The 12,992-nt window shown below is 38.4% G+C and overlaps 1 protein-coding gene across 1 annotated transcript in view; it reads left to right on the forward strand.

The window, feature by feature from the left end:
• npffr1l2 (neuropeptide FF receptor 1 like 2) overlaps positions 1-12,992 on the forward strand; it is a 102,003-nt gene that overhangs the window by 81,057 nt on the left and 7,954 nt on the right. Inside the window, exon 3 of the mRNA XM_015014567.1 lies at positions 9,812-9,911. Coding sequence (XP_014870053.1) covers positions 9,812-9,911 — 100 coding nt within the window. The remainder of the gene's footprint in view (positions 1-9,811; positions 9,912-12,992) is intronic.

The raw sequence follows: 12,992 nt of genomic DNA on the forward strand, positions 1-12,992 counted from the left end.
TGGAGCTGAAGTCCAGCTTCTTATGAGAGCAGACATCTAATCCAAAAATACTTTGTTTGTTTTTACACTGAACAGAGATTCTTTAAAACCCAGTTTAAAATGTAAGAAATCTTTCTTTAGTTTGTAAAAGCACAATGTGCATTTCTTCAAATGGGCACGCCTTAGATTAAGATTTGTGTGAATCAATATATAAACTTGCCAAACCTTGAGGTATTTTAACCCTCTGAAAGATGAAATATTAAAAGAAATAAAGACAGCTAGACTGGAACTGTTATATTATTTAAACTTTTTTTTGAAAGAACAAAAAGACTGTTTGATGAATGATGAAGATAAATAACAAAAGATGATAAAAGAAACTCAACCCTGCCGTTTCTTTGTTGTGCAGAGCAGCAGCTTTAGCTGAGCTGTTTTGTTGCAGATCCCCAGGTGGAGAACAAACTGAGTCGCAGTTGCTTTTGTTCCTCCAGGAGTTGCTCCTGAAAAGTTGGCAGTTCTTCAGCTACCAACCAGTCCAATGGTGTTTGGACTGGTTGCGCAGAAGTACTCTTTCAGGAACTAGAAATCGTCGTTCTGGCATTGGCAACTTTCAATTCCACTTTTGAGCCTGACTTTAAGATGTTTTTTTATGATTTTGAATTTGTTTCATCATAATATTGTGTTATGATCCACATTGTCATGGATTCATGGGTAAAACGTTGCTGGATGCCGTTTTAAGATTCATCATATCTCTGCGTACTTCTAAGATTGAGTGCAGTGAAGTGCAAAGTCGTGTGTCTGACTGCTCTGTGTTTGGAGGACGTCATCAGCGAAACTCTCCTCTTTCTTTGAAGTCTCAGGTTCAATTCCCAATTGAAAAGTAACTTTAAAAAAAGTTTTCACTAAGTTCAGTATCTTGTGGTTTCATTGTTGAAGTTTGAAATGTCACTCATGTCACAGTGTTTATGAACTTTAGAGTTATTAAGAACCTAATAGGACAACTACTGCTTAATATTGCTCTTTAAGATTTAGCTTTTTAATTATTTGTTCCAAGTGTTTTTTTCACTTTTCTAATAAAAAAAGAAAATGTAAGATATCATTCTTCTTTTTGAGCTGAATAAATCTGGGATTTGCCAGATTTCTGATGATGCCTTTGATAAAGTTTTAAGATCACTCACTTCGTAGAGTTTTGATTAAATCCTTTTTTTTAATTAGACATTGTCTTTTCTTTCATTAAAAATCGATAAGGACGAAAAGTCTCGTCTAATAAGTTCATTTAATCTCAATAGAATTAGTGAGATTCAACTAAATGTACAGCATAATGACTTTTTGCAGACTCCTTCCATTATTCCACCTTTAACCAATTACCGTATTTTCCGGACTATAGAGCGCACCTTGTTATAAGCTGCACCCACAAAGTTTTTTTAAAAAGCTGGACACATAGAGATATAAGCCGCACTGGGCCGTCGGCCGCTGATTTCTCCGCCGCTCTTGGTTTTCCTCAACACAGCAGAGGCTGCGACCTGCCGGACAGGGAATGGTAATCCACCGTGACCTGATCTTTGACTGGGACTTTTGTCACATTTTCATTCTTTTCTTTTTCAGTCATTTGATTGTAGATTTGCTCCTTCTCTAATTAAGACTATTCAATCTTTTTCCTAATTGGTCTGTCATAAACTTTGACTTTTCTAATGCTTATTAACATCTGGAGAGCATATGATGGAGCTCTTCAGCCATTTTCTTTCTCCAAAGTTCGACCTTGTGGGTAATTTACTGGAACCGTCGCTCCCTGGGAGGATTGACAGCTGATTTCAGTAGAATTTGATTCAGTTCATTTCACTAATACTTAATTAATCCTAAAGGTCAATTAGATGGTCAAGTAATTCTCATTATGTATGTTTCTTGGTAAGCTAATAATGGTGATGGCTGTGGGTAGAAAGCATTTCATGCAGGGGTCTGTGTTGCTGGAAATCAGAAGACGCCTCTGACGGAATGCACTATGTTGGTGAACTTGTTGTGAAAAAGGTTCTTAGGATGAGCCCTCTTGTTTTTCAGTTTATGAAGCATATTTATTTGTTTTATATAAGTTATGAAGGTTTTAGAATAGCCCAAGTATGAGAGCCCGGTTTTATTAAATCTCATTACAATCTGTTTTTGAAAGAGGAAGTGTGAGAATCCAAAGAGGCCTCCGACAAGCTAACAGGAACTGGGATGAATAAATACACAAAACTGGGAAATAACAGGAAGGCGAGTCCAAACCCTTTTTAAATCACTACTAGAAGCATCTGGAGTAATGAATGATACACAGAGTAATTTCCAACAAATAAATCCTCACTGTAGAAAACACATCTATAGCCCATAAATGAAACAATGCAGTAGACAGAAGTTGTGTTTCCATTACAGGTGTGTGCAAAGCGATAATGTCGAAAAAACAACATTTTGCAAATGCGGTGATTCAATTAAATAAGAGTTTAAATTAAATACACATGTGAATAAACTTGCTCACATGATAAGTTATTAAGTATAAAAACAATAACATATATTCAGAATTCAGCCATCATCCATCAGAGGAGACGTCAGCGTTTTATTCAGGCGTTGGAGCAACAAGTCCTTTATGCTTAGGAGTGGATGTGTGTGCGGCGTTTTGGGGAGGTTGCAGTTCATTTTACCAAAGATCTATGGATTAAACACTTGTGTTTAATCCATAGATCATAATTCACCGCCATTGATTTTCTACCACTTCCTGTTTTCTTCTTTGTGGTTTTTGCCAGTAGTAACATTCGGCTGTTGATCACATGACTTGTGATGTGGAAAAAGTCTTCCCATTGCGCTTTGGCAAAAATACATCAACTTCAGTGCACCTCATCTAAGTGAAAGAACTTTTTATCAACAAACTTGAGTTCTTTTCAAAATTGTTGCATTTCCATTCGGCAAATTTATTTTCATAATATCAATTTGTGCAGTTTTATGGTTACTGGCACGTGGACGTTGCTCGAGCTTCTGTCTTACTTTTAAAGCTGTGTGCAAACCGTTACAGATACACAACACGGACTATTATAGTTTTTAATTCAGATTGGCATTTCATATTTATCTGCAGACGTCCTTTTGCTATCTCAGATTCACACTTGAAAGTAAGAAACAAAAGAACACCAAGCTGTTCAACTCCAGAACACACAGTTCATGTCTGACAGCTCTGTTTCAAAAGAAAAACAAAAAGCAAAAGAGAGCAAATGAGGTCTTTGGAGTTGAATGAAAGTGGGCCCGTTAAGTGAGCGCTGCATTTAGCAATCGAAGTTGATGTGGATAAAGAAATGTCACAGATGAATGGAAGTGCTAATAAGTGCTGATAACACCGAAGTTGTTGAGAATCTGCACCGAGCAGAAGAACCTGCATCTTCATCTCTGCTTCAATGACTGGCTGATCCAATAGGGCTTCATAGCTTCATCGTTCATTGAGTCTCTATTCTGTTACTATAGCAACATGAAACTACGCACATGAGCCTGTTCTCCACGGTCGACATAAGCAGCGGCATGCTGAGGTGTATGTTAATTACGTCGAGAGTGCCAAAGTGAAGTCCTGGCTGCAGACGCCGAGGTGTTGGAGGTGTAATACTGGAAATCATGAACTGGAAGCAGAACCTGCTCTAATTTAATTACAGCGAAGGTTCAGTCTGGACCAGCTACCATGATCTGACCACAGTAAAGTCCTGTGTTTTAATGCATATTCTACTTTTATTTATTGGTATACCTTGTATGATAATGCGTGTTTTTTCCTGACTGAAGTGTTTAGATTGAACTCTGCTCTCTACTTTTTGGGTAAAGTGTCTGCAGGACTGAAACCAACAGTCCACAATGATTAAAAATATATATTTTTGTTTTCTTTGTCTTTTACGTCTTCTAGTGCAGAAAGAAAAACACAATATTTAACATTTCTGCACAATAGTTACTGAGCACTGCTATCAGGGATGTAAGGCGATATCATATTTAGCCGTAGTCAGACTGAAGGCTGCAGTAGTTCTGTCTCTCTTGGGTCTGGGGTATGCAGAGCCACACTTGGACGACTATGGAAGTCTGCATCGATGCCTGAAGTGAACAACGGATGGTGTTCCCAGCCTCTCGTCTTATAAGACTTCCAGCGCTCCTCAGTCTCGAACCATCCTCTAATTGTCCTCTTCGGACATTGCCAATAGAAATGAGATTCTTCCTGCAGACCAGTCAATCACAGGCTTTGTGTGATTGACTGGATAACACAGTTGGAAGTCTTGCAGAAAGAAGAAGTCTGCAGTTTCCCCACTGAGACGACACCAGATGGACATGTTGCCCAGAAAAAACTCTGGTATAGTCTCCTGAGTCGGGGTCTTTATAGATAAGCAGGCCTGCTATTGCAGGTGCTGATGCAACCCACCAACACCTTTACAGCTTTTCATACAGCCGATATGGCTTTCGGCCCGCTCAACTTCCTGCTGAGGCTTGGCAAAAGTAGTCACAAGTTTTTCTTTCAGTTCCACCTCAAACACTTTTCCTGTCTTCTAGCTGCTTGTGCAGTGAGTGGCGAGGTGATGCACCAAGTCCAACACTTAAATGTGTTCTGCAAAGTGTAAGCATTGACGTTAACGTTTTAGATTTATCGCTCCTGATTTGAGGCTGAAGTAAACCAGGCTTTGAGTTTTTAACTGTATTTAATCAGTTCAGAATACAAAAAGACCAGAACTCCAATGTTCTTAAAGTACAGTTTGAGAATTGCTGTCAGGAACAATAATTCAGTTTATCAGCAAACAAAGACAAACATTTTAGGACATTCTGATCCAAGTTTAAGAGAATGACTCAAGCTGCAGCGTGGTTATGGGAAATGACTTCTTACCTTGTTTTGGAGAAGTTAAGATAAGAGGTAGAGTTAAGGAAATAAGGGACACTTACATGGATATTTTGTAAAGTAATCGAGCTGAGATTACTGAGTGAAATGGAACAAACAGCAGCATGTAATAAGATAAATATTAAGTTATTTTTAAGAGTGTCTTAATTTATCTAGGCTTTTGATTTTGAAAAAAATTTTTTGATCTGTGTATTACTTTTTTTTGTTTTTTACTGAACTTTATTTTATTGATTGTGGGCACCAAATGACTGAAATCATTTTTTTATGTCTCATAAATATACTGTTTAAAAAAAAAAAAGAAAAAGAGAGAGGACAATAAGAAGTGCAATTTTTTTTGGACTGAACTATTTTACATACGTTTACATCGCAGAACCAAAAGATGTTAGTCACTCCTCGTCATGTGAACCCAGGTTGGTCTCGGTACTCGTCCAGGATGCTGTTGACAGATCTGATGATTTTTCTCCTCTTCGGAACAAGGAAGCAAATTTCCATTTTTCACAGCAACAAACTGAAGCATGGATTGCTTCAAGCAATACATACTTAAAAGTTTTGCCACAATATTTCTTGTTGATCATGACGACAATCAATTCAAATCTTATCACGATAAAGAATTTGTCACGATAAATTCCCCAACACACAACCACACAAACGTCCGTGTGTGTCAGAGACGGGCGTCTCTCTGCAGAGCTGAGACTTCGCTCATACGACCACTTCAGGATTTATTTCTGGACGCTTCAGCAGAGCGTGAAGTGACAGCAGTTTTCCCGCTGGGATTTTATTGATTGTGGTTGCATGACAAGTTCACAAGCAGAGCTGTTTGAAAGCTTGAAGGTCACACAGATCTATGTGTGACTCCTGACTTTGGCCTTTATGCATGGAGATTTCTTTAGAATCTCTTGATTCTCACCGGACACACGGAAAGAATTTGGTTCTTCTAAACAGTTTCTTTCCAGCTGACGGATGAATAATCCTCCTCGCTTTTCTGTGCGCTGGATACTCTCTCGGTTTCATTCAATTCAGATTATTTACATTGCGCCAAAGAAGTTGTTTTACTTCAATCACACATACATACTAATTATTATTAGTCACTAAACGGTGCATTAATCTCAGTTTATTAATCAGCAAAGCGTGAAATTAGCTTAAAAAGTTTCTAAAGAAACCCAAAATATTAGAAATACACTAAAAGATACAAATAATTCAGTTACTTCATAAGAATTTTTTTTTCCCCAAAATGTAATATCACAGCATTTCTTTAGCGAACACTTGATAGTTTGTAGCAAAAAAAAATCTGATTTATTGAAAATGTTTTAGAGCAATAGATAGCAAAATGATTCATAGATTTATTTGTATGTAGAATTTGAACCAGGTGAAGCTAAAAATGCCTTTTGAGGAGTTTTAGGTAGAAGATATTTACTGACAAATATTTGGTTTTCATCTTAAATCCAAAACGTATCTATTTTTTGTACAGTTTTGGCTTAATTTAATGTTTTGACTGTGTTGTTCTTTCAGAAAAAAATGTCGTTTTTGGAGGTCTGTGCCCTACAGCTAACGACTAATCGATTACTCAGTTAGCTTACAATTCTTTCAATAACCGATTAATCACAACTAATTCTATTAATCGTTTCAGAACTAGTTTATCTCAGACGATGACGAAGAAGTTACCACAACCAAACAGAACGCCAGACCAGGTGAGAGAAAAAAGTCAACAGCAAAAAACACAAACTGGAGAGCAGTAGGAGAAGAAAGTGTGACTGAAGAAAGTAGAACTCTCTTTTTCCATGCGTTTTTCCCGCCATCGAATTTTGGATTCGTTTATATATTCTAAATAACGTGAGATATGCCGCTAAAGGAAATCATAGGTTGTTTGTGTTTTTGTTCTTTTGGTGTGTTAGAAAAACAAAGGTTTGCATTGTTTTCTTGAATAATTCAATAAACAGTTGAGGATTTAAAAGAAAAATGATAGACTTCTGCATCCCACTGAGTGGCTTTGCTGCAGGTGGTTTAAAGAGACACAATCAATAAAATGCGTTGCCTTACAGTGGCAGGGATGTGTTTGGTGAGGAAGCTGCTGTGACAGAAAAGGCTCCACTTTCCCACAGCACAAACAACATAATGAAATTCTCCACCAACAGCAGTTCTTTTCAGGTGTCGTTGTTCTGCACAATAATGTGCCGTTAGCTCAGATTCAGAGCTATTTCAACTTTAATGTTGTGCACCGTGCAGTTCATAACTCTCCGTTTTTAAAAGGAGAATGAAGAATAAGATCCAACGCCTGGATAGCAGTGGCAGAACAGCAGTGTTTAAGATTTGGAATCAAGTTAAATTTAACATGGTGCCACTCTTCAACTCTTCCACATTGTGTCACGCTACAACCAGAGAACAATGCCGTTGATCATTTTGTGATCGACTACAGCAAAGCAGCGCATTATTTCAGTTTTTTTTATAATAAAAATCTGCAAAATGGGGCGAGGATTTGTATTCTCACACACTGGATCGATATTTTGTAAATCGACCTTTGTCTGTGTTTAACATGCGTAAAGCTGGTTTGTGTCTGCCAGCTTTACGTCCCCTCAGCATGATGCAGCCACAGCTATGCTTCACAGTGGGGGAGGCGTATTCGGGATGATGTAGAGTGACAGGTTTCTGACTCACAAAGTAGCTGCGTTTTCATTGCATAAAACTTTGTTGATATTCTGCTAATGTCAAAAAAGAAAAAAAAACTATTTAGCAACTGTGGTGTTTCCATTAAATAAGAAAATCACACATGAACAAGTTTGTTCACGTGATAAGTTACTAAAAAGCATGCCTCGCCACCATCCTTCAACTACTTCCTGTCGTCTTCTTCTTCGTGGTTTTTGTCAGTAGTAACATTTGACTGTTGATCATGCGGCTTGTGTGATGCAAAAAAAATTTTCATTCCAGCTTTGAGAAAAAACCTGCCTCATTCCAAACGCCAAAACTTTTGAGCGAAAACAAGATTCTTTTTTTCAAAATTGGTGTGTTTTCATCAGGTTCATTTATTTTTGCATTTCCAATTTGTGCCATTTTAAGGTCGATGCATATGCACCTGTGGACCATAAAACTGTGTAAATTGAAATTACAAAATTAGGTACGCTTTATGGAAACAGTTTGGAAAACACTAATTGTTCGAGAACAGTTTTTGAGAATTATTGGATCGAAATGTGCGTATTCTGCAAAACTGCAGTGGAAACACTTTTTTTTTTTACCTCTTCACACAAGTTTGCATACAGAAGAACTCTTCTGTAATATCACCAACTACAATTTCCAAAGAAGCTGCATGAGAAGCCGCTCCCGAGTATGAGAGGTTTGTTGCTCCAATGCCTGAATAAGACGTCGACGAGTGGTAGCGCTCTGTGAGAAGTTCACAGACCTGAATACAAATTTTTAAGAAAAAATATTGGAAATCTTGAATCGTTCTTCAACTTCACAATTATCTGCTACTTTTTTGGTGTAAAATCTCAATAAAATACATTGAAATTTGTGATTTTAGTGGGAAGTCTAATATAATCTAATGACTTCAGTACGTTGATTCCTAGCAGCAGGTGAAGAATAATTGGCCAGATGGAGAAAACGTAAGATGTAGAGGAAGAAATAATAAAAAAAAATCAAATTATGAATGAATGCACTTGAATGAAAGACATTAAAAATGGTTTTATAAGAACCTTCCAAGGGAACACATTATTTCTTCAGATAATCTGAATATATCCACTCAAGTTTGAGAAGGTGAACTTGAACACGAACCACGTCAAAGCAACAGTTAAAAGTACATCTAATGACGCATGCATGCCTTCTTTTTACTACAAAAATATACACCTGTCATGTGTTCTACAACACGACAAACAAGAACGCTTCAGATTTCCCCCCCAATTAAGCACCCAAATTAAATGAATGACTCACAGCCAAGCCTCTTTTTGAATTCAATTACATTCTAAGGAGGTAATTAATCCTTTTGATTGGTGCGATTCAGAACACGCCGCCCCTCAGGGTCCGGATTCAGACCCCCTGCTGTTCAAAACCTATTCGCCTGCTCCTTTAAAAGGTGCAATTATGTGATTTTTGGAGTGTTTTATTTTATACTCTACTACCCATTTAGTCACTTTAAGCTGTTCTTTAAAAACATTTTGTTTTGTTTCAGCCATGATTCACAGGTCTACAGGATTTTTAGATGCAATGATCACAATCAAATCACTACAGTTTATAAGCGTTGGAGTGAATGCTACGCTAGAGGAAGAGCAATATCACTGAGACCACAGCTACCTCAGCCACAGTCCTCTGCAGGTAGCTGTGTGTGAAGAAGTGCTGGTTCCCTGTTGAACGATAATCTTATCTTCGCTGAGGTCAATGTCAATTCATGTACATTTTTCTCAGTGTGTCGGTGCTTCAGCATAGTTTCCCAAGATCTATTATGGTATTAGCTATTAGACCGTGTTCACACTGACAGTATGTTGGTAGAAAATATATTTTTATAAAATCATCTGTAAATAAAGAGATTAAGTAATGTATGTGACCACCAAGTGGACCAGAGATCGCTCCAAAAGCAGGAAGTGGACTACAGCGTGGGGCATCCTGGGTAAATACAACTAAAGCAAAAGCGCTAGAGGGAGAAATGAGTAGTAGTTTTTTTTACCAACAACAACAGAGAAGTCCTACAAGCGCTAAGATCTGACGACACTCCATTTTCTGTTTAGATTTTGAGAAGAAGGAAGTTGCACTTGTCCCTTTTTCAGAAGTTTGTGTCGTTTCCTTCAATGGCTCTTGTTGCAGCACCACCCCAGGTGAGGGGGGAAAACAGGTTTTTCAAAGGGTTTGGTTGGTTTGACACACAACACACACCAGCTGAAAATATAACAAACATTGCAGTTTGGTCCACAGTAGAACTGAGTCTACCCGATCATCAGGTGTGAAAATGTTCTTAATCTTCTTTCTCTGTCTTACCTGTAGGGTGGCCCTTCTCCAACACAGTGTGCAAGATGAGTGGGTTTGTGCAGGGCGTGTCCGTGTCGGCCTCGGTCTTCACCCTGGTAGCGATCGCCATTGAAAGGTGAGTTTGACAGGTGGCTGGAATCCCACAGGACAATAATTTAACAATAATAATTCAATGGAACTTTGATTCTGCCAATCTAATTCCCTGAAAAGTTGGGTGAGTGAGTTTCAGATTAGTTCAGATTAGTCACAGTAAAAATTTGAGTCTACTGTTGAGAGATAGTAGACTCAAATAGTAGACTGAAATCATTTCTGAGTTCATGAAAAATGGCTATAGATAGTCACCAGCCGGCCTGAAGCCCTGCAAGGATAAGGGGACAGAAGCAATAGATGGGTGGATTTTTTTAACAGAACATTCTCCTTGATCTGTGCTTTCATATTTTTATTTATTTATTTTGTGGGCTTTGATGGCATTTTCATATCAATTTTTTTCAAATATAGTAATTGTGGCACAGATAATTGAAGACGTAAAGCCAGACTTTGCTGGAGGTTGCTTGTTAAAACAGTTTTCCTCTCCACTGTCGCTACATGCATCCTCAATGTGAGACACTGCTGGAAAATCAGAGACTCAACGCGCTTAGCGGAGTTTTCCTAAATATAAACTTTTTTATTTTTACCTATTGGTATAGTAAACTGAACAAACCACCTGTAATTGCTTAATTTTTTTGTTCACATAAAATAGAGGAACTATGTTTTAATAACGTCCTCATTTGCGCATTTCTGCATGGATTTTGAAGGCAGTTAAATAGGCCACCGAAAACTCTGCTAATTTAGTGTCATCACTAGTCGCTCCAACTCATTTAGGAAAAATATTTCATTAGGTCTTGGAAAGCCAGTTAAAGCAGCAGTGTATTTTATAAAAAATATATTTTTTTACATATTTGTTGAAATATCTGTCATGACAGTTTGGTATGAGACAGATAATCTGTGAGAAACGGTGAATCTACTTTGCCTTCTCCCAGCGGTATCTAGAAACAACCAATCAGAGGAGGCGGGTCTTAGCGCCGTCAATGACCCCTCTGTGTGGCGCTGCTCCGCCCTCCCTGCTTGCAGAGTTTGTACCGAGTTAGCATGGTCACTGTTGACAGTGGATAAATAGTTTTCCTGTAACGGTAAGTAGTTTCTCCACCATTAGCATGTTTAGCAGCGAGTACATGAGTATGATCCGCCTCCTGGTTCTGATTGGTTGGCTGTGGTGCATTTCTTCAGACAGCAGTAGTTGCCATAGGAGGAAGTGGAGAAGATTTCTTCACAGGTTGTCTGTCTCATAACATTTTGTCATAACGGTTTGAACAAATATGTAAGAAAACTTATTCAATCTGGAGAGACTCAGACAGAGAAAGAAAGCAATTAAAAAAGTTTAATGACAAATAAACATTAAAGTCCTTTGGCGTTCAGGCCCCGGCCGAGGACGTTGAGCTGGAACTTCGATAAGCTCGATAAACATTCCTGATGCTGCATAGGAATGTAATCCCCCCGGGGCCTGTACTGGTGGCGGTGGTCGAAGAAGGATGTGGCCTGAGGTGGGTTGATCACAGCTGGTAAGCGGAGGAGGCCATGGATGAAGGTCCTCATAAACTGGAGCTTGATCGATGATTGGCCATGCCTTGGCTTGATCCAGCGCCGATAGGTTCAGGGAGATGAGAGAGAGGCGCTGATTGATGAGGCAGGTGAGGCTAAAGAGTCTTCCAATTGAATTTGAGCCGAAGCTTCATTTCTTTATAAAAGTCGCATACTGCACCTTTAAAGAACCAGTTCTTAAACATAGAAATGTGCTGAAATGGGATTGTGTCTTGAGCCTTCCTAAGTAGTAATAAATTACCAAAATCAACCATAAAAAGAATTTTTCTAAATGAATAATCCCAGAGAATACGGTTCTTGAACCAATTGTAAATATTGTGGAAAGATTCAAACATTCTAAACATATCTTGGCACAAAAAAAGGCCAAAACCAGAACTACTGTAGGATAACAGTGACCTTTCAAGTCTGAGCTGACAGTGTTTTAGAAACTGTCAATGCATTATTATCAATATCAGACTCTGAATCCAACAAAACAAACATGTTATTCATCACAACTCTCCCACACCCACATATACGAAATCTGTGCCGAAAATCCAAATACAGATGCAGCAAATATTACGTTTCTTCATCCAGAGATTAGAGAAACACATTATTCTCAGAAGTCATGCCCTCTATTTGCCAGGGATCTAAACTGATCCATCTTCTGTAGGAAGGAACTTAGATTTCCCCTGACGACTGAAAGAAAAAGCTTGTGATTCCTCCTCCTTGCTCTTCACACACCCATCATGTCTCCACTTCTGCCGGGATGTAGAGCTGTAATCAAGGCAGGTGTGGGAATTTGGTGACCTGAAGATGCTGCCTCTCAGTGTAAACTGGGCCCCTTATTATCGCCATGGGAACGCTCCATAAGAGATGTAAAGCAAACTGTAGCTCAACAAAAAGTCAAACATTGTAAATCATTATTTCAAGCCAAAAAAAAAAGAGAGAAAATATTACAAATGTTACTGTGGGATAGCATCCAAGGACCATACTTTAGAGAAATCTATGATAAATAAGAAAACCATAGCAAACTTTTTAGAGAGGTCGCATCATCACCGTCCTAAACTAATAATAATTAAAAAAATCAACACCTCTTTCTTTCCAAAAGATGTTTTTTAAGCAAAAAAAAAAAATACTTTTGTCAAAAAATGACTGGACATTATTTAAGGAAGGTGAGGACATTAACCATTTATACAGGGGTTGCAAAGAAGGGTGCACTGATTGCAATTTCCTAACCAATTACTGAGCTTCAAAAAACCTGATTCTGATTTTGGCCGATATCGATTTTTCCTTGAAAAGTTACTAAATTGGCAACACTGAATTGACTTTTGTTAACTGGGCACATTCAGATGTGGCCTGGAGGGCGGGTCTGTTAGTCAACCCTCCTCAGTGGCTGGTTTTCAGACTATTGCAGAGGAAGATAAAATTGGCTTCTCATGTTAGAACTAGCCGATCACAGATCACCCAAAATGAAGAAAATCTATGCTGATTTTTCGGTGGCCCCGTGTCACAAACTTAAATCCTAGAGCAGGGGTGTCAAACTCAATTTCACCGAGGGCCACTTCAGCATATTGGCCAC

The sequence above is a fragment of the Poecilia latipinna genome, unplaced genomic scaffold (assembly GCF_001443285.1).
Source record: "Poecilia latipinna isolate Pla-1442-1.1 unplaced genomic scaffold, P_latipinna-1.0 Scaffold1828, whole genome shotgun sequence".
Taxonomy (NCBI): domain Eukaryota; kingdom Metazoa; phylum Chordata; class Actinopteri; order Cyprinodontiformes; family Poeciliidae; genus Poecilia; species Poecilia latipinna.